General features: G+C 39.3%; 2 protein-coding genes across 2 annotated transcripts in view; one reads left to right on the top strand and one right to left on the bottom strand.

The window, feature by feature from the left end:
- The window catches only part of Smarca5 (SNF2 related chromatin remodeling ATPase 5), a 35,399-nt gene extending 21,954 nt beyond the window's left edge, over positions 1-13,445 (top strand). The window contains exons 15-24 of the mRNA XM_034522362.2: positions 1,911-2,059; positions 3,106-3,225; positions 4,183-4,293; positions 4,554-4,667; positions 4,975-5,097; positions 8,160-8,292; positions 8,416-8,534; positions 8,929-9,141; positions 11,288-11,395; positions 12,263-13,445. Of these exons, the coding sequence (XP_034378253.1) occupies positions 1,911-2,059; positions 3,106-3,225; positions 4,183-4,293; positions 4,554-4,667; positions 4,975-5,097; positions 8,160-8,292; positions 8,416-8,534; positions 8,929-9,141; positions 11,288-11,395; positions 12,263-12,328 (1,256 nt within the window). The 3' untranslated portion in view covers positions 12,329-13,445. The remainder of the gene's footprint in view (positions 1-1,910; positions 2,060-3,105; positions 3,226-4,182; positions 4,294-4,553; positions 4,668-4,974; positions 5,098-8,159; positions 8,293-8,415; positions 8,535-8,928; positions 9,142-11,287; positions 11,396-12,262) is intronic.
- A 3,090-nt stretch (positions 13,446-16,535) lies between these two features.
- Frem3 (FRAS1 related extracellular matrix 3) overlaps positions 16,536-27,634 on the bottom strand; it is a 64,076-nt gene continuing 52,977 nt past the window's right edge. Inside the window, 3 exon segments of the mRNA XM_076916082.1 lie at positions 16,536-16,771; positions 16,773-16,842; positions 21,262-21,412. Coding sequence (XP_076772197.1) covers positions 16,613-16,771; positions 16,773-16,842; positions 21,262-21,412 — 380 coding nt within the window. The 3' untranslated portion in view covers positions 16,536-16,612.

Raw genomic sequence — 27,634 nt, 5'->3', positions numbered from 1 at the left:
ATGTTTCAGTCTGATGCTTTAGGGGAGATTTTAAGCACCTAGAGTCCAGCTAACAGCCGAGAAAGAAGGTTTATATTACATATATTTTAATTTTTAATTTTGTCACTAAGGTAATGAGTTTTGAGCTTGGATAAGTTGATTATAGTATTTACTAGCTAACAGTTTTTCTCTAACCTGAACTTTATACTTCACTTAAGTGGAAATAAAAGTAATACTTAGTTTTTAAGAATTAATGGGAAAGCCGGGCGGTGGTGGTGCACGCCTTTAATCCCAGCACTTGGGAGGCAGAGGCAGAGGCAGGCGGATTTCTGAGTTCGAGGCCAGCCTGGTCTACAGAGTGAGTTCCAGGACAGCCAGGGCTACACAGAGAAACCTTGTCTCAAAAAACCAAAAAAAAAAAAAAAAAAAAAAAAAAAGAATTAATGGGAAAATATATGAAATATATGACATTGAGCATAGCATATATTAAATTGAGCTGTGGTGATATAGAAGCACTGAGGATACTAAACAAAAAGTGTGGTACTTTTTTCTTATCTGGAACTATTTATTAAGTGACTGTTAGATGCTAGGTATTGTTTTTGGTGTTGAGAATAAAGCAACAAGTGGACCAAAGTGCTAGCATTTTCAAGGAACTTTAGAAGTTAGTAGGAGGGAGTCTCTTGACTATAGCCATAGAACTTTATTATTTGGCTCAAATGAAGGAAACTTCAAGTTCTTGTACCAGATCAGCTTTTAGGAAGACTTTTTTTGCTTACATTTATGAAAATACAAATTAAGATTGGCTAAATTCCTAGCAGTTGAATGTCTTGATTTATTAATGTTATTTTCTGTGATTAAACTAAATTTTCAAAAGCTTTTGAGTTTTTCATATCTAGATATTTTCTTGTTATTTTAAAAATTAATGAACTAATTAATTAATTGAAATGGGCTCATTATGTAGCGCTGACTGATTTAGAATTTCCTAAGTGGACTGGGCTGGCCTTGAGCTCATACACTGTCTCTGATTTTCCACAATTGTGATTAAAGGTACCTGTTCTTCTGTAAAATCTAAACATAATGAAGACTTTTATATTTCAGTTTTCTCAGATAAAACTGACTGGGAAAGATGATCAATAACATCCTTCTGATAGGAAATGTCTTATGTTTATAAGGTTTAAATATGTTAAAATTTGTGAGATTTTTCTGTCAACTTTGATTTTCTTTTCATTTCTTGTTTTTGTTTGTTTGCTTTTGAGACAGGGTCTCAATATATATAGCTGTGGCTGTTCTGTAACTCACTACATAGTTCAGTTCACTACATAGTTCAGGCTAGTTTTGAGCTCATAGAAAATTGCCTGCTCTGTCTCTTGAGTTCTGGGATTAAATTATACGCCACTGCTCTCAGCAACTTGATTTTCAAATATCTCATACTATATTCTTCAAAAAACATTTTAATGAGCCAATATACAGTAGATAATATATAATGTGTAACCTTTAGAAATACTTAAAAACTTACACAGCTGAAAATGAAGCATTGAATTTAGCATAAAAGTGAGTTTGGTCGTTTATAAATTAACAGTAAACAGAAATTGGTAAAATTTCTAATACTTAATTTTTAAGTTTACAGTAAAATAAAGTCTAATTAATATACTGTTGTGTGTAAAGTTAAAAACGTGCTACCTCCTTTCCTCTCAGCTAGCTTTGCCAAGTCACCAACAACTGCCTGACTTCTTTCTCCTCCTGCCTGCCCACCTCAGCTCCTCTTGGCGCACGGAAATCCCAACAGTCTCCTTTCACCCAGCAATTGGCTTCCTCCTCCTTTATTGACACAATCAAGAACTAATTAGGGAATCAGATTTTAGTATCCATTCTTCCTCCTACAATATAATACAACACAATCCTTTTTTTTTTTTTTTTTTTTTTTCCCCCAGGGAGGCTTGTAGATCAGAACCTGAACAAAATTGGGAAAGATGAAATGCTTCAAATGATTCGACATGGCGCCACACATGTGTTTGCTTCAAAAGAGAGTGAAATCACTGATGAGGATATCGATGGTATTTTAGAAAGAGGTGCAAAGAAGGTGAGATGCATAGTAAATGGTAGTGTTTTGTAACCAATAGTTTATGAAGAAACTGACAGTCTGTTCTCTATAACCATGCATGACTGTATGATTAAAGAGGAGAGGTGTTTTTTTTTTTTTTTTTTATTGTAGATATGAGAGGAAACAGCCAGCAGCATCTGGAGGAGTCCAGAGCAGAGAAAGAATTAGACTGAACATGATCAGCAGAGCATACATGATTTGCTCTGGGGAATCAGCAGAGGGTAGAGAAAGCATAGTGAAGATAGCAGGAATGAAGGGAAGAACAGTGAAACTAGCCAGGCTATAGAAGGATGAGCAGTTGGCAGGGGAAGCCCAAGAGCTAGAAGGGGTTTAGCTATGGGAGGAGGGGAGAAGGCTAGGATGCTAGCATGACAGCATGGACTTTGCAATGCGTATATAACAGGTACTTACAATACTGGGGGAGTCTGGAGGCCAGCATGGGCTTTGATATACAGATAGATAGGTGCCTGGGGTGAGAGACTGCCAGAGGTAAGGGAAGTGACTCCCTTCGGGAGACAACTGGCTTGACAAGTTTCTGAGGAATACTGGCTTTTAGCCAGCTGCCTAGAATCCTCCTGTAGTCCACCTTGATGTAGTTCCTAGATATTTGGACTGCCTTTTAGATTTGAGGAATTGGAATTTTCTTTGGATCTGAAAGTTTAGACCAAAACTATTTGAGAAAATACTTCCTTTGTGAGTCACTAACTTCTTTTTTATATATAAAAAACCAAGTGTTTCTATACCATAAAGCAGTCTTTTTTTTTTTTTTTTTTTTTTTTAATTTTTTGTGTATGGGTGCTTGTCTGTGCATCACAAGTGTGTCTGTTGCCCAGTGAAGCCAGAAGAGGGCACTAGATCCCTTGGAACTGGAGTTAAATATAGCTGTGAGCTGCCCTGTGAATTGAATCAGGTTGTCTGGAAGAGCAACAAGTGTTTTTAACTCTTGAGCCATCTTTCTAGTTTTGTATTGACTACAGGTCTTAAGATTATTTTGCTCTGAATTTAAGATTTTTTTTTCTATGTAGACTGCAGAAATGAATGAAAAACTCTCCAAGATGGGTGAAAGCTCACTTAGAAACTTTACGATGGATACAGAGTCCAGTGTTTATAACTTTGAAGGAGAAGACTATAGAGAAAAACAAAAGGTATTTATTTCAGAATGAAGTTTTACTGAAAACTTGGAATCTTGTGTTAGTTGCTTATTCCTATGTTAGGTTTTTCATAGTTTAGTGTTGTAGCTTGTAATCTCTGATTTATTGGTTCCCTTGCTTGCTTACTCATTGGGGGACTGGGGGGAGTGGTCTTAACATTGCTGGGGATGCCCTTCCTTGGTTTCTATCTGAGACTGGCTTGAACTCTCTTAATGCATTGCCTCTAGGTCCGTCCTTAGTGTTGCCACTACAGATATGTGCCACTAAGCTAGTTTTGGAGTATTTTTAATTTATACAATAAAGTTCATTGTATACTAATACGGAAAGTATTCTTGTATAGTGTGATTATCATTTGGAATATTTGAAAGTAAACTAAATGGCAATAAAAAGGACACAGGCTATTTTTCTTAGAACTTGAATTAATTGGTAATTAAAATGATTTAGTTTTAGTAGATCTATTTACTAATATAGAGAGAAATTGTCAAATGCTGTATAAAAGAAATAGTCATTTTTCTTACTATTTAGACAAATATTGAAGTTTTTTTAAACAAAATTATGTCTAATTTTTTTATTTATTTGGGTTCTACCATGTATTTTGTAGTATTTTATAAATTCTGGTTTGTGTGTACTAATTACATAGTATTAAAAGTACCACAGTCTTCACCTTTGTTGAATTTTAGTTTAGTAGCTCATCATATTTTTATTTATTTATTTATTTATTTTGGTTTTTTCGAGACAGGGTTTCTCTGTGTAGCCCTGGCTGTCCTGGAACTCACTCTGTAGTCCAGGCTGGCCTTGAACTCAGAAATCCGCCTGCCTCTGACTCCCAAGTGCTGGGATTAAAGGCATGCGCCACCACCACCCGGCCATATTTTTATTTATAAATCACTGTAGATAATTTACTGCTGTGTATAATGAAATTAGTGATTGGAATTTTTTCCCACATCCTAGATTGCATTCACAGAGTGGATTGAACCACCAAAAAGAGAAAGAAAAGCCAACTATGCTGTTGATGCATATTTCAGGGAAGCTCTCCGTGTTAGTGAACCTAAAGCACCCAAGGTAAGGTGGCAGCATGAAGATACTGAAATATGTTGTAGATGAATTTGTGTCTTCTCACATTTTTACAAAAATAAAATTCAGAATTATGTTTTGTGTTACTTTTGAATTGGCTTAAATTTGGATTAATGTCAGTTCATTTCTATTTAAAGGTGAATTCTTTTTCTCGGAGATTGGCTGTTATCATTTAGGAAATAATACGAGTTTGAGTTTTGTGGTTTTTTTGTTTTTTAATGGACAATACTGTTTTTATTTTTCTTTAGGCACCTCGACCTCCAAAACAACCAAATGTTCAGGATTTCCAGTTCTTTCCTCCACGTTTATTTGAATTACTGGAAAAAGAAATTCTGTATTACAGGAAAACTATTGGGTACAAGGTAATTGAAATTCTTCTCTTTACATTTTCTTCTCAAACCACAAGGGCAAAACTACTACTTACTGACTTTTGCTTAACTAATTTGAACCTAGTAGGAAATACTGTTGCTTGCTATATTCTAGTATATGGACTTTCTGAGTTTTCATTAAAAAAAATTTTTATGAGTAATACTTTTTAAAGATGTATGTATTAGAAGTTAAATAATATGGTTAATTTTATGGGTATATTAAAACTGCAATGTTAGTTTGTTAGGAATTTATTAAGTCCCTTAAAATTTACCAGTTGATGGCATTGAAAACTTCTCTTAGGTACCTCGGAGTCCTGATTTACCTAATGCGGCACAGGCCCAGAAAGAAGAACAGCTTAAAATTGATGAAGCAGAGCCCCTTAATGACGAGGAGTTAGAGGAAAAAGAGAAGCTTCTGACACAGGTATAACCTTTGATTGACACAAAATTAAGTTGTACTGTTTTAGGTTTGTTTAGTCATACATAAATGCACATTTCTGCTGTCAAAGAGAACAGTTGGGCTGACAGGATAACTTGGTACTGGAATGCTTCCCTGGCATATGTGGTATTCTCGGTCCAATCTCCAGCACTCTGGAGAAGTAATAGGCAGGGTCATTAAACATGGGGAAGCTTGGACACATGCTGCTGGATTCGATTGTCATTACTAGTTGAGGTTATAGGTATGTACTGGGCATTCTTTAGAACTTACTTTCAGTATTTCCAGCTTTCTGTGTCTCTTCCAAGTTATTCTAAGGTACAAATTTCCACTTAGTACTTAATTTAAAACATGTAAAAAAGTTTACGTATTCATTGTAGTTGGGTGTAGTTGTAGTGTATTCATTCACTGTGTTACATGAAAAATACTTTGCCACCAAAACTATACATTGTATGTTGAGCATATTCGTACCATACAATACACTCCATCCTCCTGCTCCTCTCTTGTTGGTCTCCTTTGTTCTTCTAGTCTCCTGTACTCATGTTTTTCGTGTGTATGCGTGTGTGTTTGTGTGTGTGTGGAGAGAGAGAGACAGACAGACAGATAATTTTAACTGTCAGCATAAAATTTAGATGAAACAAATGAGAGAAAACATACAGTGTTTGTCTGAGGCTGGCTTCATTTACTTTGTAAGATTATCTCCAGTTGCTTCCATTTTTCTGTAAACAATGTAACTATTTTTTATGGTTCAAAAAAGTTGCCACACACTGCTTATACTATATTTTCTTTGTTCCTCTGTTGTTGGACAACTGGATTGGTCCCATAATTTAGCTCTTGAGAATGATTGCTGAATACACATTGATGCTGGGGTATCTCAGATGTATTGACTTGGAGTCTTTTGGGTGAAAAAGAACTGTCATATAGTGGACTCTCTCTCCATACTCTTAGATGGATGGCTAAGAGGTTAAGAAAACACTTGTTCTTGCAGAATTAGGGGTTGATTCACTGCCCCTACATGGCACCTGGCAAATGTCGACAACTAGTTCCAGGATACACATGGTATAGACATATATTCATGTAAAACAATTACAAACACAAAATTAAACAAGTCTTAAAAACAAACAAAAAGCTACTGTAGTGACTTTTATAATAGCTTGACGAGTTTAAGTTCCCACCAGAAGCATATATTGATTCCTATCTGTTCACATCGTTGGCAATATTTGATATTTTCTTCATGCGTGCCATTAATAAAATAAAATTATAATGCCATTTTAATTTGTGTTTCTCTAATGGATAGTGAAGTTGGATAGTTTATATATGTCCGTTAGCCATTTGTATTGATTTTTATTTATGTTCATTAGTCATTTGTATTTTGTTTTCTGTAAGCTGCTTTTGTATTTCCTTAGCCCATTCCTTACAGGGTTCTTTAAGTTCAGTTTAATTTTGTGGAGTTCTTTGTAAATATTAACCCTCTGTCAGATGTATTCTGCTTAGTATTTTTAAAAGATTGCTTGGGATTCAAGCCTTTGAGAATCTGATATTTAACCTACCCTTTTTAAAAAATTAAATTTTGACAGTTTCATACACATACAATGCACTCTGACAACTCTTGCTCCTCAACATCTCTCTCTATTCTTCCCACCACTGTACAACCCTCGCCCCAATCGAATTGTTGTGACCCACTGAGTTTTTAATTAGATTTGTCTATGTGAGTATGGGTGTGGAAAGGTCCTCTAGATAGAGCATAGTAGTCTCATCAGTGGCTCCACAACTGAATATATCTGCTCCCCTTGTCCCATTCATCAGTAGCCAGTAGTTCCCCCATTGGTAGGTGGTGCCCTGTGAACCTGTGCTCTATCCATAATTGAATAGCAACTGCTGTTGGTATGTGATTATAATGGGTGTGTTATACCGTGAAGGAAAACATTTCACAGCCATCCTTCTTGTATGGCTTGTATATTCTTTGTTTTCTTTGATACTCCCTGCAGTAGTACATAGCACTTCTGGCACACGTGTGTGTGTGTGTGTGTGTGTGTGTGTGTGTGTGAGAGAGAGAGGGGGGGGGGGGGGGGGGGGGGAGGGAGGGAGGGAGGGAGGGGGGAAGGGCAGGCATGCAATGCCAGCCAGCAGGAAGGAAGCATCCAGTTGAGTTCCAGCTTGAGTCTTCTATCCTGAAACCAAATTGTATGCTATCTCCAGCAGGAGAGTCTTATATTTAGTTCTGGTGGGCAGTCAGGAATACCAGCAATAGCTTGTATTGTTTTAGGGTTTCTGGAACCTTCCTAATCAACAGCTTATAAGGAGGTGTCCTATATCTGGCAATGGGAGTTTTGTTTAATCCTCATGGCTTCTGGGCTCAGCATAACCCATGTAGGATGCCTTGTTTAGATGCTGTTAAAAAATACAGTTATATAATCTTGTGTTTATGTGTGTGAATATTTGTGGGCATCAATACTTTTTAATCATGTAGATTCTGGGGATTGAACCCAAGTTAGTGGGCTTGGTTGCAAGTACATGCTGTACCATCTTACTGGCTCTTTTAAAATTCATTTTCATAGCATGTAGGTAGCATATAGAGTAGTAGGTTCTGATATGACATCTTTAGTTTTGGTTAGCCCTGTCACCTTCCATCTTCTCCTTTCTTCTGCCTTTTTTTTCCCCATTTGATCTTTACCACCCTAGTGTCTTCTCCCCACTTACATTTCACATGTGTCCTGTACTTTAAGCCTTGTTTTTCTTGCATTTTTCTACTTGCTCATTTTTCTGTTACTTTTACTTCCCAACTACTAATAGTACTTCAGAGCTTCAAAAAGTGTCATTGGGCTTTTCATGCAGCCTTCCTATTGTCTTCCATTTAGAGTTTGTTGCTCAGGTTTCTAAGAAATGTATCATGTACTAGTAAAAATGTGTACGTGAAAACTTAACCAAACTCCTGGTTAAGATAAAGTAGGAGATTTTTTTCTGTAACATCAAATGTATTTGAAAGTGTGGTAGCATTATTGTCTAAGTCCTGTGTGCTGTGATTGAATATTTTGCTTATTGCTGTTTAGGGGTTTACTAATTGGAATAAGAGAGATTTTAACCAGTTTATCAAGGCTAATGAGAAGTGGGGTCGTGATGATATTGAAAATATAGCCAGAGAAGTAGAAGGAAAAACTCCAGAAGAAGTCATTGAATACTCAGGTAATACTTTTATTATGTCAGTATAAGAATATTGAATAGAAGTTTTTTTTTTTTGTTTTTTTTTTTTTGGAAGCTTTCTTTTTATAGTTTTTTTATTTTCCTCATTCTTTTATACTCTTACAGCTGTGTTCTGGGAAAGATGCAATGAGCTCCAGGACATAGAGAAGATTATGGCTCAGATTGAAAGGGGAGAGGCAAGGATTCAAAGAAGAATAAGTATCAAGAAAGCACTAGATACAAAGGTACTTTGTATATTAAATACAGTGACTATTGTAACACCATACTGTGATATGATAACTATGTTAAAGGAAAAGAAATTACCATTTAAAATTTCTTTAAAAAAATTATTAACTTTTGTTAACAGTTTCCCTGAATAGTAAATTGATAGCTTGTTTAAAGACTACTCCACCTCTTAAGTGTTAGAGAGCTTAAACCTCGTTTCTTGTAGTCACAACAATAGTGAAAGACTATAGAAGCACTACAGGACAAAGAGCAGGCTGAGAGTCTCGAGATAGAAAATTCTGATTTGAAATGGAACATTTATGGTTTATTATATAGAAGGGCTGAAGTAAGTTTGAAGTATGGATTGCACAGGACTTTATTTTATGTAATATATGTAAATTATAACTTTTATAGATTGGACGGTACAAAGCACCCTTTCACCAGCTAAGAATATCCTATGGTACTAACAAAGGAAAAAACTATACTGAAGAGGAGGACCGGTTCCTCATTTGTATGCTGCACAAGCTTGGCTTTGACAAGGAAAATGTTTATGATGAGTTACGACAGTGCATCCGGAACTCCCCTCAGTTCAGATTCGATTGGTTTCTCAAGTCCAGAACTGCAATGGTGAGTGTCCAAGGCTTGTGTAGTGTAGCAGAGTTCTGAATAAGTATATTCACTTGTTACCTTGTAAAAACGCCCATGAGGAAGACTTTTCTTTGTTTCAGAAATTAAGTAGTTTCCTCTATTATTCACAGTCGCAGTTTGAAAGCTTTAGAGGTAATTTGAAGAGTTTGTCCTCTCCTTTAATGTTGCATGTTTTAACATGGCTTTATACAGTAAGACTAATTAAGTTGTGAGAGAAATGTTCACCTGAACATGATGATTTTTGACTTTGCAAGTACTGTAGAGAAGAATGTTTTTCAGGCATCTGTCTGTCCATCAGGATGCTGAATCTGGGTTGTTTTAAAATGGCTGATTGGCATAAAACAATATTTTTACACTGATTTATGGCTGGGCTTTATTTGTAGTCTTAATGTCTAGCTGTTTCTAATAAGAGACGTCCATTTCTAACATCCTCAAAAGTAGAATTCAAGAAAGCTTACCTTTGGATTGTGTCTTGCCTTCTGTATTTTAGAACCTTTAACGAAAATTGAGTAGTCTTGAGTTTGAAACATAACCGCAGTAAGAGAGTGTTTGCATTTGAAGTATACCTGTGAATAATGTGTGGCAATTTTGCATTTGATCATTGAAAAATACTTTTATTTTTCAGTAGGTATTAGGGCTGCTGTTTTATGCCATTGTTAGAGAATGTAATTAGCATATGGAACTACCCTGAAGATACTATAAGTATATATTAGTTGAAAGGTTGAGTTGCTAGGTCTGTTTTTATATAACATAAGAAGTTATTTTGTAATAATGCTAATGAGATAGTGTCACATACCACATAAGCCAGTTCTGAAAACTAGCTTACTTCTTCATATGCTAATATTAAGGCATACAAAATAATCAAATATATATATATATATATATATATATATATATATATATATATATATATATATGCCTTTGTGATAAATAATAGAGGCATAATTTTTGCCCAGGAGTTAAGGATTCAGTGTACCAGCAGTGTGTGTACTATAGTAGACTTGATAAGACATTGTGCACCACATCCTTGGTGTGTGTGCCATGCTATACTTTCTTGGGATTTTTTGTTTGTTTGTTTGTTTTTTTGAGACAAGGTTTCTCTGTGTAGCCTTGGCTGTTTTGGAACTTGTTCTATAGACCAGACTGGCTTTGAACTCACAGAGATCCACTTGCTTCTGTCTCCACAGTGCTGAGATTAAAGGTGTGTGCCACCGCCACATGGCTTTGCACTATACTTTTAAAATGGAAACACAACTTTGCTTTTTATTGCCTTCTGTCTCTATTATTCAAAATTATAAGCCATGCATGGAGTTTCTACCAGGTAGTTCAGAATTATTTTACTGTGGTTGCCTGTGTAGAAGTTTTACTTACATATAAGAGACTAAAAAAATAAAACAAACAAAACACTTTTGTTCTGTAAGGCAGCAAAACAGTGAGGCAGATAGATCTTTACCTCAGTGAGCATTATCTGCTGTTTCTCCATTGTGCTTTACTTCTCTTCTGGCGGCTACCTAAGTTGTAGAGAAGAGGGGTATAAGAATGCATCCTGGATGTTGGCCTTCCTGCTTGGATGGGAGGTGTGAGTAGCCAGCAGTGGGCTTTATGACTGTGCTTTGTAACTGCTATAAATTAAGGTGATGATGCTTTAAAAGAAAAGAATATTTTTATCTCTTAAATTCTAGTTGGTTTTGAATTATATTTTAAATTATAAACTACTTTAAAATATAAGTAGTCCAGAGTTCCTAGGCATAGTTTTGACATGTGTGAGATGTTCATTTTCATTGCTTTAGTACCTACATGATAAATAAAGAAATAATTTGTGAGGAATATACACAAGTATGGAGCATTACTATATCTTTGTTTGCTTATTGGCATATTACCACTGAGCTACACCCCACCCATGTTAGTGCAGCTTTAAAGAATGAAGTAAAAACATTAGATCCTTGAGTTTTTGTATTCTCATAGAGTGATCTGCGAGAAAAAAATTAACTTCCTTTTGATTTTTTTAAATGTATAAATATTTGAGTGATTTTATATTTGTTAAAGTATATCTTTATTTAGATACAGAAATCTTGCCAACATGTAGTTGGAAAAAACAAGTTTATCATGTATATTTGTAATGCAGGAGCTCCAGAGGAGGTGTAATACCTTAATTACTTTGATTGAAAGAGAAAATATGGAGCTAGAAGAAAAGGAGAAGGCAGAGAAAAAGAAAAGAGGACCAAAACCTTCTGTGAGTATAGATTATGTGAATCATACAATTTGGGGTGTTTTGTGAACATGTGTGTGTGTGTGTGTGTGTGTTTTCTCCATATATGTATGTGTGGTAGTACTGTGTGAGGCAGAGGTTGAGAATCAGGTACCACTCTTATTTTTTTGAGAAAAGAGTCATACTGAATTTGCAACGTGCTGTTTTGGCTAGATTGGCTGTTGTAAGCACATCTTCTTTTCCTGACCCATATTCCTTCATTGATGGGGTTGTGGAGCTTTACTGGAGTTTGGGGATCAGAACTCAGGTTCTCATGCTTTCATCAGAAGCAGTTTACCCTCTAGCCAGCTCTCCAGCAAATCCCACTTTAACCAGCTTTTAAAGTATTTGAACGTTGTTTTGTCTTTTTTCTTTGTAAATAATACATTTGCGTTGCCTTAAAAATATAAACTGAATTTGATGCACTAAATATACAAAAGCGTGATACTCTGAAAAGCTGAAAGTCTTCTGATTGCCAAGAGTGCACACTTGTTCTTGAGAATTCTTGAAGTTTTGGGAGTCTTTTAAGGAATATTAGAATATTAAACATAGTAGCTTTACAGGTTCTCTGGTAGTCTTCTAAGCCTTGATTGACTGTCTTAGTAATGTGTTAGTTTGAATGTAAGTATTTCAGGAGGAAATAGGAAATAGGCGTCTTGTTATTTAACAGCAGTATATTATTTGGAGATTTGATAGTTGTTCTGAAAGATTTGTTATGTAGCCCTGGAGAAAAGTCTCACACTGTCTGTCATATGTTAGTTATTAGTAACATGCTGCATCATGTTGGAGAGTATTTTAATTATTTGTATCATTTTTGACTTGTCATGAGAACTAATTGTTGTTTGTTTATAGACACAGAAACGTAAAATGGATGGTGCCCCTGATGGCCGTGGAAGAAAAAAGAAGCTGAAACTATGAATGCATTTTGTCTTACGATCACTAACTAGTAGTTCTTTAATTTACGGGTCTTCATAAGATGTGCTGTACAGTGCTCAACTGTTGTCATTGAGACATCAGGGCCATCTGCTTCCTGAGCTAGAAACATAGTATGTACTTTCACTTTTTTAAAATGCAACAGCTGTGCTGAAATTTTTTTTATCATTAACAATTGAAGTAATAAAACAGGCTTCATTTATTAATAAATGTTTCATTTGATTTATTTTTCTAATAGTTTCATTTGTTAGGATTGTGGCTTTTTATCAGCTACTTTAACACTTGTATAGCTTAAAAACGAGCAAACAAGTAAAAAATATTGCAGATAACATTTGATTGGTCCCTTCTACTTGGTTGTGTAATTAATTCACATTTTTTGCCTTTGCTGAAAAAATTTTTTTTGTAGTGCTATTGAGTCTCATCTGGAAAGATTGTAAATTGCATTCTTGCTTATTATAGAATGGGGGATGACAAGTAATAATAATTTTCTATGCATATTTCTGTTACACTTTCTGTTCCTATGGTTTTGATGTGAATGTGTCCTATTTTGTTGGATGAATGGCCTTTTTTAGTTGTATAGCCAAAGACATTTAGTATTTTCTGGTTCTTTAAGGTGATGTATTATTTTGTAAAAGGAATTTTTTTAAGTATTTGGAAAATATTTTGACAAATGGTCTGCAGCAGCCACAACTTAGAAAGATAATGTCAGAAGTAAGGTGATTTTTTTTTTTTTAATTTGAATGACCCAGCCAAAATAAGGTTTGAATTTGTCATACTGTTATAATGCTAATAGAATGTACCCTCTCAGTTTATAGTATTTTTAAGTTTTTAGAGTAAATGAAAATTTTATTTTATTATATTTTAAAAAGAACTTCTAAGTCTTGGTAGCAAGATGGAGTATAATTCCAGTTTTTATTTTCTATGGAATAGACTGGTAAACTGGAGACCCTGAAGCAGGAATACCCAGAGGCCTTTATGTGCTACACATCATTTGTATAAAGTTTTATATGTGCAAATTGGGTACATAAGCAGTTCTCCATTTTTCTAAGGGAATGCAATAAATGTAGCATCGTGAATAAATATAACTTTTATAATCCTTAAAGTGGTCTTTTCTTTCCATTTCTTTGATTTTTTCCCCATTTATTTAACACAGAATCACATTTATTTATTTATTTATTTATAGTTCATTTTTCTTAGATCTCTTTCTATGAAACTTAATTTTTGTGTGTGCATGAGTCACCAAAAAGACTGTCTGTACTGTGATGGTCTGATTTTTTTTTTTTTTTTTTTTCAAATGTAGGATTGTTGGTATAAGTGTCATGCAAATAGTCTTGGGAAATTGTAGAGTACAAAGTTAATATTGAACATTAGATGACCCCTCATTTTGGGAGAAATAATTGAAAAGATTTTAAGATTGAAGAAAACAAGGTCACAAAATTGAAGTTTGGAAGATGCAGAGACATTGAGAGGTGCAGTGGAAGGAAGTGGAATTGAGCATGATGTATCTGCTGAGACATGGAGGTTTAAAAACAGAAATATAAAGAAAAATCTTAAGTGAAAAAATAATTAGCATTATGATTTAGCCAGTGTTGGAGGTTTGTTCTAGGGCCCATTTGGATAGCATTCCATGCTCCTCTAGAAGGAAGGAAAGAGTATTCTAACCCTGACCTATCTCTGTCTTAGAGGAATTGTTGGTGAAGGTAAACTGGGAGCCACAGTACAATGGTGGCATTGCACCAAGCTGTTCAGAGGTGATGCGTATAGTAGAGTTGGAAAAGCAGTGCTTCAAAGTAGTTTGCCAAAGGAAAAGGAAATCTTAGTGTCTGTGTAGCAGCAGATATCATTATTGGTATAGTAAGACTCCCCCTGCTCCCCTGCAACCCCCATAATGCTGAACCCCTGAGCTATAATATTTTCCAGGTAGCTAACCAGTGCTTTCAGGCTGGTCTTGAACAAGTAATTCTTCTGCTTCAGCATCCTAGCTGTGATCCCAGGTGCAAGCCAGTGCACACAACACTTAAAGAAAGAATGCTTCATTTCTAAGTTTTCCTATGTATATAGTCTAGGCTGGCCTATAATTCTCATGTACCTTCCAAGGGCTGAGATTACAGGCATGCTCCAATACACCCAGCCAGTTAAATTACTAAATGTTAGCATTTAACTCAAGTCCCAACTACATTAGAGCTGTGTTTCTTCAGGATGTGGCACTGGTGGTGTCAGCAATGGCAGTATATAAGAAGGAGAATCACTAGTATGGTCGATATGCACAGGCCCTGGTATCAATCTCCCACACTCCTAAAAGTAAATCACAGGTTGTGACCCAGAAGTTCATGGGGTACATACAGGCATGTTAAATTTGAGATGCCATCATTTAGAAGGCCTCAGTATATCCATTGGTTAGTGTTTTTCTTCCATTTAAATGGAATGAATGTAACAACTTTAAGCAATTGATTTTTTTTTTCCTGCTCTCAAATTTATCAGTCTATCAAATGTATTGGACAATAAAGGAAGGATGTACATTTGGATAAGTCTGAATAGTTAAAGGATGGCTGCTATATACTAGCTATCAACTTGACACAACCTAGAATAACCTGGAAAGAGAGTTAAATTTATTCTCTCTCTCTCTCTCTCTCTCTCTCTCTCTCTCTCTCTCTCTCTCTCTCTCTCTCTCTCTCTCTCTCTCTGTGTGTGTGTGTGTGTGTGACGCACATGTGGAGGTAGTAGGAGGGAGGAGGGTGGCTTTTTGGAATCAGCACTTGTACCATATAGGTCTTGAGGGTGGAACTCAGATTGCCAGGCTTTGACCTGGGAATATAGTCTTAGGAATTCTCTAGATGAGGTGGGAAAATCAGCTCATTGTTAGTGGCAACTGCTAGATTGGGTCCAAAACTGTAAGTAAAGAAAGCTAGGAAGCAGGCAGCATGGATGTGTTCATTTTCTCTGTGTTCGATTGTGGATGTGATACTATAAACTACCTTGACTTACCCACACTGATGGACTGCAACCTGGAATTTTAAGCTAAAATAAGTCCCTTTCTTCTCTAAGTAGCTTTTGGTGGAAGTGTTTAATGTTGCCTGTAATGGAGAGATTTCCCTTGTCAATGCTGAAGGGTTGTAAACATTACATTCACAAAACCTCTTAATGACACCTGTGAAGTATTAGGAAACAGTAGAACAGACTAATTTCATAGGAAGTCTTTGTATCATCTCCGTAAGACAAATGTCTTAACACCACATTCATTTAAAGGTTAATTTCTCAATTTAAGAGTAAGAGACACAGAGGATTTTCTGAAAATCACTGAGAGGATGGAATTTAATCTTCTAAGGCTTTTCCTATTTTCCCCATTTTTTTCCTATTTTCCCTATTGTGCCACATATTCTCAGCATGAAATCCATGATGGACAGAGTCATAGCCTACATGGAGCCTTGCATATCCAACAGTTACCTGTTCACAGATAATTTTTTTTTCAGTACCCTTGCTAAAATGGGGAGAGTGTATCTCTCTGACCTATAGAAGGTTAAATCAATGTTTGTTAACTGAATTTTAAAAGATTCTGGGGGGGCTGGATAGATGGCTTACTGGTTAAGAGTACTTCTGGAGGTCCTGAGATCAATTCTCAGCAATTATATGGTAGTTCACAACCATCTGTAATGGGATTTGATTACTAAGGTATGGAATGGTTAAATGCAATATGAAGTTAGTTAACTTACTGGGTGATCTGGGAGCTATTCAAATCTTTTTGTTCTTGTCTTTTCTGTTACTCAACGTTTTTTTCATGTTACTGTTTATTATCTTACATGGAAGAGTGAAAAATAGAAGATAATTGCTTTGATGAAGGCTTGTGGATAGACATGAAGCAGTTGGTAAAAAGGAGTTTGGGGTTATCTGCAGGTTTCAGTTAGGGCACTCATCAGGTAGCCTGTGTGTGTGTGTGTGTGTGTGTGTGTGTGTGTGTGTGTGTGTGTGTGTATCTAAGTGCCTTGTGCTTTGCACCCAGCACTAACTAGTAGAGAATGCTGATTTAATTGATGACCATGGTTCTGTTGGTCTAAAAACAAATGAAACACAAGAACACAGCCTCATTTTTTTATTGGCTCAATCCTTTGTATATAAATTTCTATCTCCATGCTGTCACAGAGTATTTTCACAAAACACAATTATAGTACAATGTTGTTTTGCAGAGCCACTAAGCTTTGGAATGCCATATCTTTAGTTTGTGTTGGGAAACATCTAGGATACTGTTCCTCAATTCAAACTTAGTCCAAGGAACTACACATACTCCTCTTCACAGTCGGTGATGCTGTCATGGATGGTAACAGTGGTTTTATTTGGTTCTCCAAACACTGCATCTGTAGACATCTGGGGAAGTAATTCAAACATCTCTGGACCCTTAAAGGCAGGCTGTGGCAGGTTGTCAAGGATTGTCACTCAAGAGTCTCTGCACACTCATTCCTGGGCTAAAGAGCAGATGTTGGCTGACACCAATGTAGTTTGTCCAGCTGTCGTGGGGAGGAGAGAAAGGACAGTAGTGAGACTGGGGTTCTTTATGTAAGTGTTGAGAGCCATGCTCTCTATGGTTAATATTACCAGACCCCTGCTTGCGGTGGATTCTCAGAAGGGGAGAGAAGTCTCTATAAACAAATGTATAGTTCCCCACCACCCTTACCAGACAAGGTGTATCACCTTCTGCTGACTTCCACAGAGACTCCATGCATTACAAGGAAGAGGCAGCTTCAATAAGAAATCAAAGCTTGCTCCTTAAACTCCATCTTGAAGATAACATTTAATGAGACCCCATACCTCTGGGGCAGTCTTGCAAGATCCCAATTCACTTTTACTCAGCCAGAGTTTCTGGTATTCTCTGGCTTGTTTTAGTTCATCATCATTTTTGCAGGCTGGGACACTTGACCATTTAGATTCTTGGTGACTTAAAGGACATTTAGTATGATGACAGCAGCAATGACAATGGAAAAAGATGGGATCCTCTAGCAACACAAACATAAACATAATTGTCTCAAGGGATCGCTCCAGAAAACAATAATAACAGAAAACAAGCTAACTTTACAGTGGAAGAACCTAGCAGACACCACTTGATCACACTTGATCAGGTGACGAGAGACCACCAGACAGTGCAATGAGAACATAGCACCCCTGTAATAGTCTTGCTGAAGATGTATCATTTCAGTCCAACCATGAGGGAAACCAGGCAAATCCAAGTTGAGCCATTCTGTATATTAGATATCTCAAAACTAGTAAGTTGATGAGCATTAAAGGAAAAAGGTGTGGGGGTGGGACCGAGATGCTAGAGGGATGATTCAGTCAGTTAGCAAAGTGCTTGCCACTGGTGGCCAGGGGAACATTGTGGGAAGCAAACAAGAAAGGTGCTCTTCTTTCCTTTCCTATTGCTGTGATAAAGTGCCCTGAGCAAAGCATCTTAGGCTAGAGAGGTTTCATTTTAACTCACAAGTCCAGGTTCATCATTATAGAGATGTCAAGGAACTTAAACCAATAGGCATCCTCAGCTAAGGACAGAGAGGGAATGAGTGTATCCTTGCCTTGACCTTCAACCCTCCCTTATATAGCCCAAGACCCAAATCTAGGAAATGGTACCACCCACTTTTAGGCTTTGTCTTCCCACATCGATGAATAATGGAGACCATCACTGAAACTCCCTTCCCAGGTGACTCACATTGTGTCAAGATGACAACTGAAGCTAACCATCATAGTCACAATACCTGATTAGTCTCTGGCCTCAGAGAGAAGGGTCAGGGAGGAAGCGGGAGGGATGAAGAAGAAACTGTTTTACATTGTTAGAAATGAAAGAGGGGCTGGGGAGATGACTTGTTGTGGGGAGCCGACAGAAGGCGGCTATGATCCTTGCAGCCATCTTGAGCCATATACCCTGACAAGAGACTTGATTACAATAGCCTACAACAGCTGAGCACACTCTGATAACATCTTGTTTTAGATACCCCAGGATTTTCCCTTGGGTGTGTGAGACTTAAAGGTGTGTGACTTAAGGGCATGACTTAGAGATCAGATTTAGAGACAAGCCCTAAGGGCATGACTTAAAGGCGTGACTTAGAAGTGAGACATATAAAAGGTGAAAGGCAGACAGAAGAAATTATTATTAAGTATTAGGCACTTGGAGTAGGCACTTGAGACTCGAGACAGGCACTTGGAAGAGAACTTGGAACTGGCAAAGAGACTAGCACCTGGAACTAGGTGCTAGGAACTAGGGACTTGGAACTAGGGACTTGGAGAGAAGAAGAGAGACTGAAGAATAAACGGGATTGAATCACACTCTCTCTGGTCTCCATTCTTCAAGTCTGTCCTCATTCTCTCTCTTGCTGAACCCCAACCCATGGACTGAAGCAGCTTGGGGCAGTGTGGGCTCTAACAATTTAGCCCCCAAGGCTTTTGGCAGTGCAGGTTCCAACACTGACAGAGTGGTCCACAACATTTTGGCCCCCAAATGTGGGGTAGAGCTGATCTCAACATTTTTGGCGCCCAACGTAGGGCAGTGCAGTTCTCAACATTTTTTGGCGCCCAGCGTGGAGCAGCTTGGGCAGCAACAACTTGTCAGTTAAGGGCACTGGCTGAGCTTCCAAGAGACCTGGGTTCCACTTCCAGCAACCACATGCCTGCTCACAACCATCTTTTATTCCAGTCCCAGAGATTTGATACCCTCTTCTGGCACCAAGCCTGTACGTGATTCACAGATGCACATGCAATCAAAGCACCCATATGTAAAACAATAAAGAAATTAAAGCAGATCAGACAACTAAGTAAATATAAGGTGAGATTTTGAGTTGGATTACTTGTGATTTGAGGACCGTTAATGGATTAGATTGTAGATATGTGTCGTTTGCTTCCTGGTTTGGTGTCTATGTTGTAGTTGTATGAGAGAATATTTCCTTAGGAATCACATGTTGAGTCTTTAGAGTGATGGCTCAAAAATTACTGGCAACTCTCTCTTGATGGCTGAGGAAAACAGTTTGCGTGGCTTGTGGCACTTGCTGCTTTTCTGTCAGTTGGAGATTGTTTCAAAAATGTTTTGGGAAGCATCAAATAAATGATGGCATTAATAGAAAATACATGACTGTGGTGACAGTCTCCAAGCAGGGGAATAGGAGAAAGAGGGCTTTGTATCCCATGCACCTGGGCCACAGCTTGGGTCATTGCTCAATTTCATACATTAGTCAACCTCTTTGTGGCCTCAGTGTCTTCACCTGCAAATGCAGATAGTTACAGCTGCTTTCAACGTCATTGTGAAGATTGGAAACAATAAAGCAGCCAGAGCAGCAAGATATCTGGCAAATATTGGGCACTGAGTATAGAGTGAAAAAAAATACAGCCATTCATTTATTTTAAAATATTTATTATTTATTTAAATAACTAATTTAAAATTATACATTTATTTTAAAAATACATATGCAAAATGAGTACTACCTCCTGAGCAGGTTCTATAGAGTACCTGGTCTGAGTGGTTATCTCTGTCTCTCTCTCCTTTTTTTTGTTTTTTTGTTTGTTTGTTTGAGACAGTGTTTCTCTGTGTAGACCTAGGCTGTCCTAGAACTCACTCTGTAGACCAGGCTGGGCTTGAACTCAGAAATCCGCCTGTCTCTGCCTCCCAAGTGCTGGGATTAAAGGCATGCACCACCACTGCCCAGCCATCTCTCCAGCCCAGGCTTTTGCTTCTATATCAAAGTATTGCCATTTTTTTTTTTTTTTTTTTTTAGATACATAGGCGGCTGGCCCTGAGGTATGCTGGCTGACTGTATCCCGAAAGACTAAAAGATCCCAGTGAAATGAGGAAATGCGAGCATCTACATATTGGAGATGTCTTATCTATTTCTGTTGGGTCCTACTGTTTTTCCTTTGTGTGTGTGTGTGTGTGTGTGTGTGTGTGTGTGTGTGTGTGTGACAAATTTTCTCTGTGTAATAGCCCTGGCTATCCTGAACGTGCTTTGTAGACCAGGCTGACCTCACAGAGATCTGCCTGCCCCTGCTCCCGCCTTTCCTCCCCACCCCAGTGCTGGTGTTAAAGGCACGTGCCACTATGCCCTGCATCTATATTTACTTTTATGATAAAGCAACCAAGAGACTTGCAGGAGGATGTGGGATCCAGAATAATCTAGCTTGGCTGCCAGCTTCATTACCTGTATCAGGAACCACAAATGTGAGAGGGCCGCGAGAATAGTTACTGAGAGACAACAGAAACGCTGGAGTTGGAGGTGAGGATCTCCTTCCTTCAAAGTGACTTAAGTCTTTCAGGAGTTGGACTTGTCCAGCTAATAAACAGTTCTTTCAGCAGACATTGTGTGTGTGTGTGTGTGTGTGTGTGTGTGTGTGTGTGTGTGTGTGTGTGTAAGCCAGAGGTCAACCTCAGCTATTGCTCCTTAGGAGAGAGTTTTATAAGACAGGGTCTCCTACTGCCCTGGAACTTGCTGATTAGGCTACACTGCCTGGCCACGAGCCCCAGATAGCCTCCTGTTTCTGCTTCCACAGCACAGGGATTACAGGTGTGCACTGCTATGCTCATGTGGTTGCAGAGGACTGAATCCAGGTCCTCAGGCTTGTATGGCAGGCATTTTAATGCCTGAGCCATCACCTGTCTCCCCAAGCCCCATCCCGGACCCACCCCACTTGCCTGCTCCAGCCCACATGTCGTTGATGAGTACTGTAAAGTCTCTGTAAATATCCTGAACTTTGGAAAAATTAATCTGAGTCAATAATAAGCATGTTGGTGACAAACCATTTAGGCTGTGGTCTAAGGATGTCTTTGTGTAGAAAATCCATTTGTATATTCCGATAAAAGAGGCAGAACCAGAGCCCATCACCACCAACCTGGCATGCTGGCCCTTGACAGGCCAGACCCCACCATTAACATAGCAATGATATACCCTTCCCATGGCCCTCCCACCTTCTGTTGCCTGTTGCTCTGTCCCCTTAGAACACACGATGACAGAAGGTGCAGGTCAGTGCCTGTTCTCCAGACTGCCACCTCCACGTAGCCAGCACTTTCCTCAAAGTGGTACCCAGAGTATTCAAAGTGCAGAGCAGGCTCTAGGGAGGTACAGAGGGACAAGCTAAGAGAGGATGTGTTGGCCTCCCGGGTGTCCCTCTGTTTTTGCTGGCCCTGGGTGGGCCTGGACATTTGTCCCACCTATCACACATATCAGATCACACAGGTCTTCCTCAGCGGAGGAAAAAAAAACCCCAAGAAAACAAAACCCCCCCCAAACTCAGAGAGCCAAGTCAGTGAACAACATGCTATAATTCTGGCTCTCTTTTTGTTGGGGTCCACTTATTCTTCTGTTTTAAGGGCTTTCTGTCAAATAGGGTGAAATCAGCCAGTCAGGCAAACACAGGAAGCCAGCTACTGTTTTGGAAATGTAGAGGTGAAGTTAACAAGGCTTTGCTTTTTCTTAAGAGGCAGTTGATAGTTCTGAATTTGGGGACAACTACTGTGTATTTTTTCATAGTATTTGCTGATTGCAGGGACAGACGGCAATCTGGAGCTGGGAAGGTGGAACTCTTGTTAGATGAGATGTCAGAAAGCTCCCCAGAGGGGAGGGAGTGGATCTGAGGAGGACTGAAGGAGGTCAGAGTGACACCAGCTTTCAGGAAGCAAACATTTTCTAGAAGGAAGAAAACTTGATAAAGACAATGTTAAGATTTGGCCAAGTAAATATACTAGAATCATACTGTGACCTGACCCAATTACAATTTATATGAAGTTTAGGTCTGGTGAGCAGTGTAGCTAAAGCCCCACCCCCCACAATTAAGTTTTATGACCTGAATTTGATCCCCAGGACCCGAATGGTAGAAGGAGAGAGTTGACTTCTGCAAGTTGTCCTCTGAGCTGCACGTGCTGTGGCACACACTCCCAACAAAATAGATGACAGAGAGAAAGAAAGATAGATACATAAATACACAGACAGATAAATGCAATAAAATTAGAGTTTTAGGAAGTTTAGCTCCTAACATTAGATATATTCTGTCCTAAATATGTTTTTTTTTTTAAAGCTAGGAAGCTTTATAATGGAGGAATAATCCTGAAGATGGAAAGACAGAAAACCACAGATACAGAGTGAAGGAGATGATGCCCTGTAAGCTCACCCAGTGAGGGTGTGTGCTTTTAACCCAAGTAAACAAGAGTCCAGAGAGCAGAAATCAGAGTTAAAAGATACCCGTTCATGACTCGTTTTAGGAGAACTTAGAAATGTGGGGAAGCTTTGCAGAAGGGCCTACTGTTGCACACAGTGTGGGGAAGCTTTTCAGAAGGGGCTACTGTTGCACACAGTGTGGGGAAGCTTTACAGAACGGCTACTGTTGCACACAAGACCTCTTCCAGCACAGTCCCACCTGAGTCTGGTTCTGTTCTTTTCTTCAGAAGTCCCCAGAACCATGCTCCATGGAGTTCCCTGTTTCGCAGTTATACCTAAGAGCTTGCACTGTGCTCCACATGGCAAGAGATTCACTGGTGATTTTCTCTGAGCTGGGTTGAGCTATGTTGAAGACTGCGTCTTCTTCAAAGCTTTGGTGAAACATTACTAGGAACCCAGAGTTTTAGTTTGGGAAGCCATGTTGAATTTTCTCAAGAAATTGTGAATTTTGTAAGCTGTGCTTCTATAAAAGCCTGCCTTGTTTGTAATCGTGGGAATGGTCCCTGCAAACCGACAACAGGCAGCATCCAGAGAAGGGCGTCCAGGCCGTCTTCTTTTTCTGCACCAAGAATTCCAACCCCACCTCCCTGTTCTCAATCCTGGAGATGTTTCTGACACCTCCCATCCCAGGTTAGCCAGGACAGAAGTCAAGAGCTGGAAAGGAAGTAATTTTTCTTTACATTCTTTAAAAGTTTAATAAAATGAGTTACATAAAGTCTTTGTGTGTGTGTGTGCACGTGTGTGTGTGCATGCATGTGTGCGTGTGTGTGTATGCGTGTGTGTGTGCATGCATGTGTGCGTGTGTGTGTATGCGTGTGTGTGTGTATGCGTGTGTGTGTGTGTGTGTGTGTGCGTGTGTGTGTATGTGTGTGTATGCGCGTGTGCGCGTGTGCATGTGTGTGTGTGTGTGTGTGTGCGTGTGTGTGTATGTGTGTGTATGCGCGTGTGCGCGTGCGCGCGTGTGCATGTGCGTGTGTGTGTGTGTGTGTGCGCGCGCGTGTGCATGTGTGTGTGTGTGTGTGCGTGTGTGTGTGTGACTATATAGTGTGCTTTGAGCATATTCTGGCTATTCTTCCCTTTTGTACCCTGTCCCCTTTTTTGAGCCTACTTTGTCCCCATAGGCAGTTTTTCCCCTAGTTTCATGTCTGTACACATACGACTTTGTGGATCTGCCAGGCAGGTCTTTCTTAACAGACACCTCATGTTGTTGGTCCTCTCTGGCCTTGGATGGATGAAAAATCAATTTGTTATAAAAATGTTGTGGCATCTTCAGCAGCCTGTCACTCCCACAGCTGGGCGTCTCTACTGTAAGTGTCCTAGCCTCCAGGTGGCGCCTTTGGATCAAACCAGCTAGTGCTGGCTCAGCAGCACCTGTGGTAACCTCCCGCTCTGCCTGGACAGACTCTGGGAAGACTGTACAATCCCAGCATGGTCCTCTCTGGTTTTTTGTTTATAAAAACAGTCAAGCAAGACCAACTCCAGAGAGCAGAAGCAGGGAGATTAAAGTCTATTATCATTAATAATAATAATAATAATAATAATAATAATAATAATAATAATGTGTTTATTTCTCACTCTCTCTGCTTCTTTTTTTTTCTTCTTCCTTTTTTTGTTTTTGTTTTGTTTTTTGTTTTTTGTTTTTTTTTGAGACAGAATTTCTCTGTGTAGCCCTGGCTGTCCTGGAACTATCTCTGTAGACCAGCTGGCCTTGAACTCAGAGATCCGCCTCCATGTATCACCACTGCTGGCTTCTTGTTTTTTAGCTTTTTGATTCTTTGTGAGTCTCACACCATGCACCCCATCCCACTCCTCTCCCTGCCCCTTCATATCTGCCCTTTGACCTTGTAACCTCTCCTGGAAAATAAAACACACACACACACACACACACCACCACCACCACCACCACCACCACCACCACCACCAACAACAACAACAACAAAACCCCCAAAGCATAGGAAATATCTCATGGTGGAAGCTGCAGTGTGTCATAATGTGTCCCACAGTGTATCCCTTGGTCCACACATTTTAACTTGCAAATGTTCATTGCAATGAGTCACTGGTCTGCTTTGAGACCTCTGGCTTCTGTGACACCACCAATACTGGATCCTCATCAGGACTCCTTCCGGTTCTCCTGTTGTCCTGTGTCATGGAGATCCTGCAGCTTTGGATCAACAGAACTGGCCCTTGGATGCATTCCACCGTTGGGGTGGGCCGATTCAGAGCCCTGGATCTGGGAGTCTGTTGGGGCCCGCCTTCTTTGGAGACAGTCTCAGCTACTGCTACCAAAAGCTGGTATGTTGTCTGTCAGGGGACGCCTTTTTCATTAAACACCTTAAATGACAATTTAGCAGATGTTCCTGAGGGTTTGAGTGCTGTCATCATACATAGCCCTGGTTGTTCTGGAACTTGCTCTGTAGACTAGAATGGCCTGAAACACACAGAGATCCACATGCCCATCTCCCAAGTGATGGGATTAAAGACATGTGCCACCACTGCCCGGCTTCACTTTTGGACAACATTAATAGACAACAACACAAAGGCTGAGGCTGTAGCTCAATGGCAGAGTGTTTGCCTACTGTATACATGGCCCCAGGTTCAATTCCCAGTATTGCCAGAAGACAACAATGAAAGTCAACAGCAAAGACAGACATGGTGTACACACCTGTATGGGTGACACTTGGGTGCAGGACGAGGATCAGTAATTTAAAGCCAATGGATAAAAAGTGCTTATTACCCTGCTTGGTGGCAAGAGCTCAATCAGGGACCCGTATAGTAGAAGAAGAGGAGCAACTCCCACAAGGTGTTCTCTGATCTCTACTCATGTGCCATCACACACACACACACACACACACACACACACACACACACACACCACAACAAAATAGGATAAAATAAAAATTGTAAGGCCATCCTGAGTAGCACAATGAGAGTCTAAGAAAAGGAAGGGATGAGATGTAGCTTATCAGTGATTCTAGTTTAATTTAGGAGACTCTTTGGCTAGGTATGTGGGATAGTCAAGAACACAGAATATTGACATTTATACAAATAAAAAGTTTAGCTTTATGAGAAGCAACTTAAGCTAGAGAGGAAAGCCTGTGGTTGGAGAGAGGTAGGGAAGCGAGTGGGGGAAGGGCAGATTTGGGGCTTCAGTCTCAGGGATTTCTTGCAACTTCTGCTCCCAGTGCTTGGCCAGTGAGACACCCAGAGATGCTCCACACTACAGCCAAAGCAAGAGCAACTATCCTGGCTTTTCTGTGCTGTAGAGAAAGCAAGGAAAACCATCCAGAGCCCCAAACAATGACAGAAACATAAACAGAACACCCTGCTACATCTACACCGCCACCGCCACCGCCGCCACCAAATCCTTCAAAGTTCAAAAATAGACACCTAGGGTTTTCGACTTAGAAACTGGTATCTTCCAGTGGCCATTGCATCAGCAGCACTGCAGGGGGAGCCTGGCCTCCGGTCTGGGACACCTTCTAAGAGCAAACATGGAACCTGCGGGATGACACCTGGGAGCAGCAGAGGGGCCTTGGATTGGTCCTGGTCCATGGATTGAGTGAAGTAAATCTTCTTCTTTTTTTTTTTTTTTTTTTCTTCTTTTCTTTTTGTTTTTTCGAGACAGGGTTTCTCTGTGTAGTCCTAGCTGTCCTGGAACTCACTCTGTAGACCAGGCTGGCCTTGAACTCAGAAATCCGCCTGCCTCTGCCTCCCAAGTGCTGGGAGTAAATCCTCTTTAAGTGAAGTTTCCAGAACTTTCACAGCCTTAGATCAAATATATGAGAGAAGATCTTAGCTGTAAGAAGTCATCACTACCAAGGTGGGTTTCAAAACAAAGGGAGATTTAAAAATAACAGTGGAAGAGAAGTGTTAAGATGCTGGGAGAAAACAGCTACCCACCTAGAGCTTATAAACAGGACTTAGTCCACCCCAATGGACACTTCTGAAGGATCTGCTTGAGGTGGAAGAAAAATCCTCTGAGATACAGAGCTTCACATCTATACTCTGAAAACAAACCTGCAAACAAATACATTGACAGTACAGGAAGGTGTGAAGAGAGGGGCAAGTCTTTCACCTGGATGTTTCCAACTCTCTCAGCATAATCTACCCACCTTTTATCAAGGCACAGAAGAAAAAACAGCCAATAAGAGGAGTGGGACCAGGTGGCAGATGCCATGCAGGAATTGCTGTAGTGGGCAAGTGAGCTCGGAGACAGCCCACCAGTTTGCTTGGCTGCAATGAGTGCACTCTGGTGAGACTTCTTTGCAGGATTATTTCTTGCTACTGGTGTGCTTTCTTATGTTTGTCATTTTCATATTCCTCATTGATTTGATGTGGTGTGAGTGGACACTGGGAAGGTCTCACTGCCTATAGCCTGGTGTGATTACTTCCTGGATGATAGGCCACCCCATTGGGCAAATTTCCTACAGATAAACATGAAGATGAACTTTCATGAATTAATGATGTTTAGATGAATTAATGACTTTATAGAATTCCTGATTTGATTAAAATACTTTTTAAAGAAAGTTTAAGGGTATTGTTCAACTGGATAGAGCCATCATTAATAACTTACGACACACTCAGTTTCAGGCTGATTGACACCACAGGATGACTCAACATTACTCCTGCTCCTCTGGGTTTATGGTTTGCTTTTCATTGACTGTTTCTTGCAAAAAGTCTAGTTTCCTAATAAGAAAGTGGCCAGTAAGTAAGAAAAGATGGCTGAGATCTACTTTGTGAACAATGTGGGAAGAAGAAATATCTAATTAGCAAGTTTTTATACAGAGTATCATTAAAATCAAAACATTTCACTGAAGACCAATAAACGTTAGTTGGGCTGGTTGCATCTCCCAGGGGCTGTTTGTTAATGTGTGGTGGTATTTTGAAGACTCACAGCAGGAGCTGGTGGATGCTCCTGTATTCTAATAATATCCTACAAACAATAAATTCTCCTCTGACCCTGAGGACAGAGGATTTGATAGCACACATACCATTTATCTTGAGCTGTTCAAAATCAAACGTAAGGACAAGGCACTTGAGACACATTTCAAAGCTTTTCATGTTTTTGTGTTTGGCTGACTATTCAGAGATGGACAATCCTGTGGCCTCTCAAGGGACT

The sequence above is a fragment of the Arvicanthis niloticus genome, chromosome 18 (genome assembly GCF_011762505.2).
Source record: "Arvicanthis niloticus isolate mArvNil1 chromosome 18, mArvNil1.pat.X, whole genome shotgun sequence".
Taxonomy (NCBI): domain Eukaryota; kingdom Metazoa; phylum Chordata; class Mammalia; order Rodentia; family Muridae; genus Arvicanthis; species Arvicanthis niloticus.
This window is presented reverse-complemented; position numbering and strand designations above follow the sequence as displayed.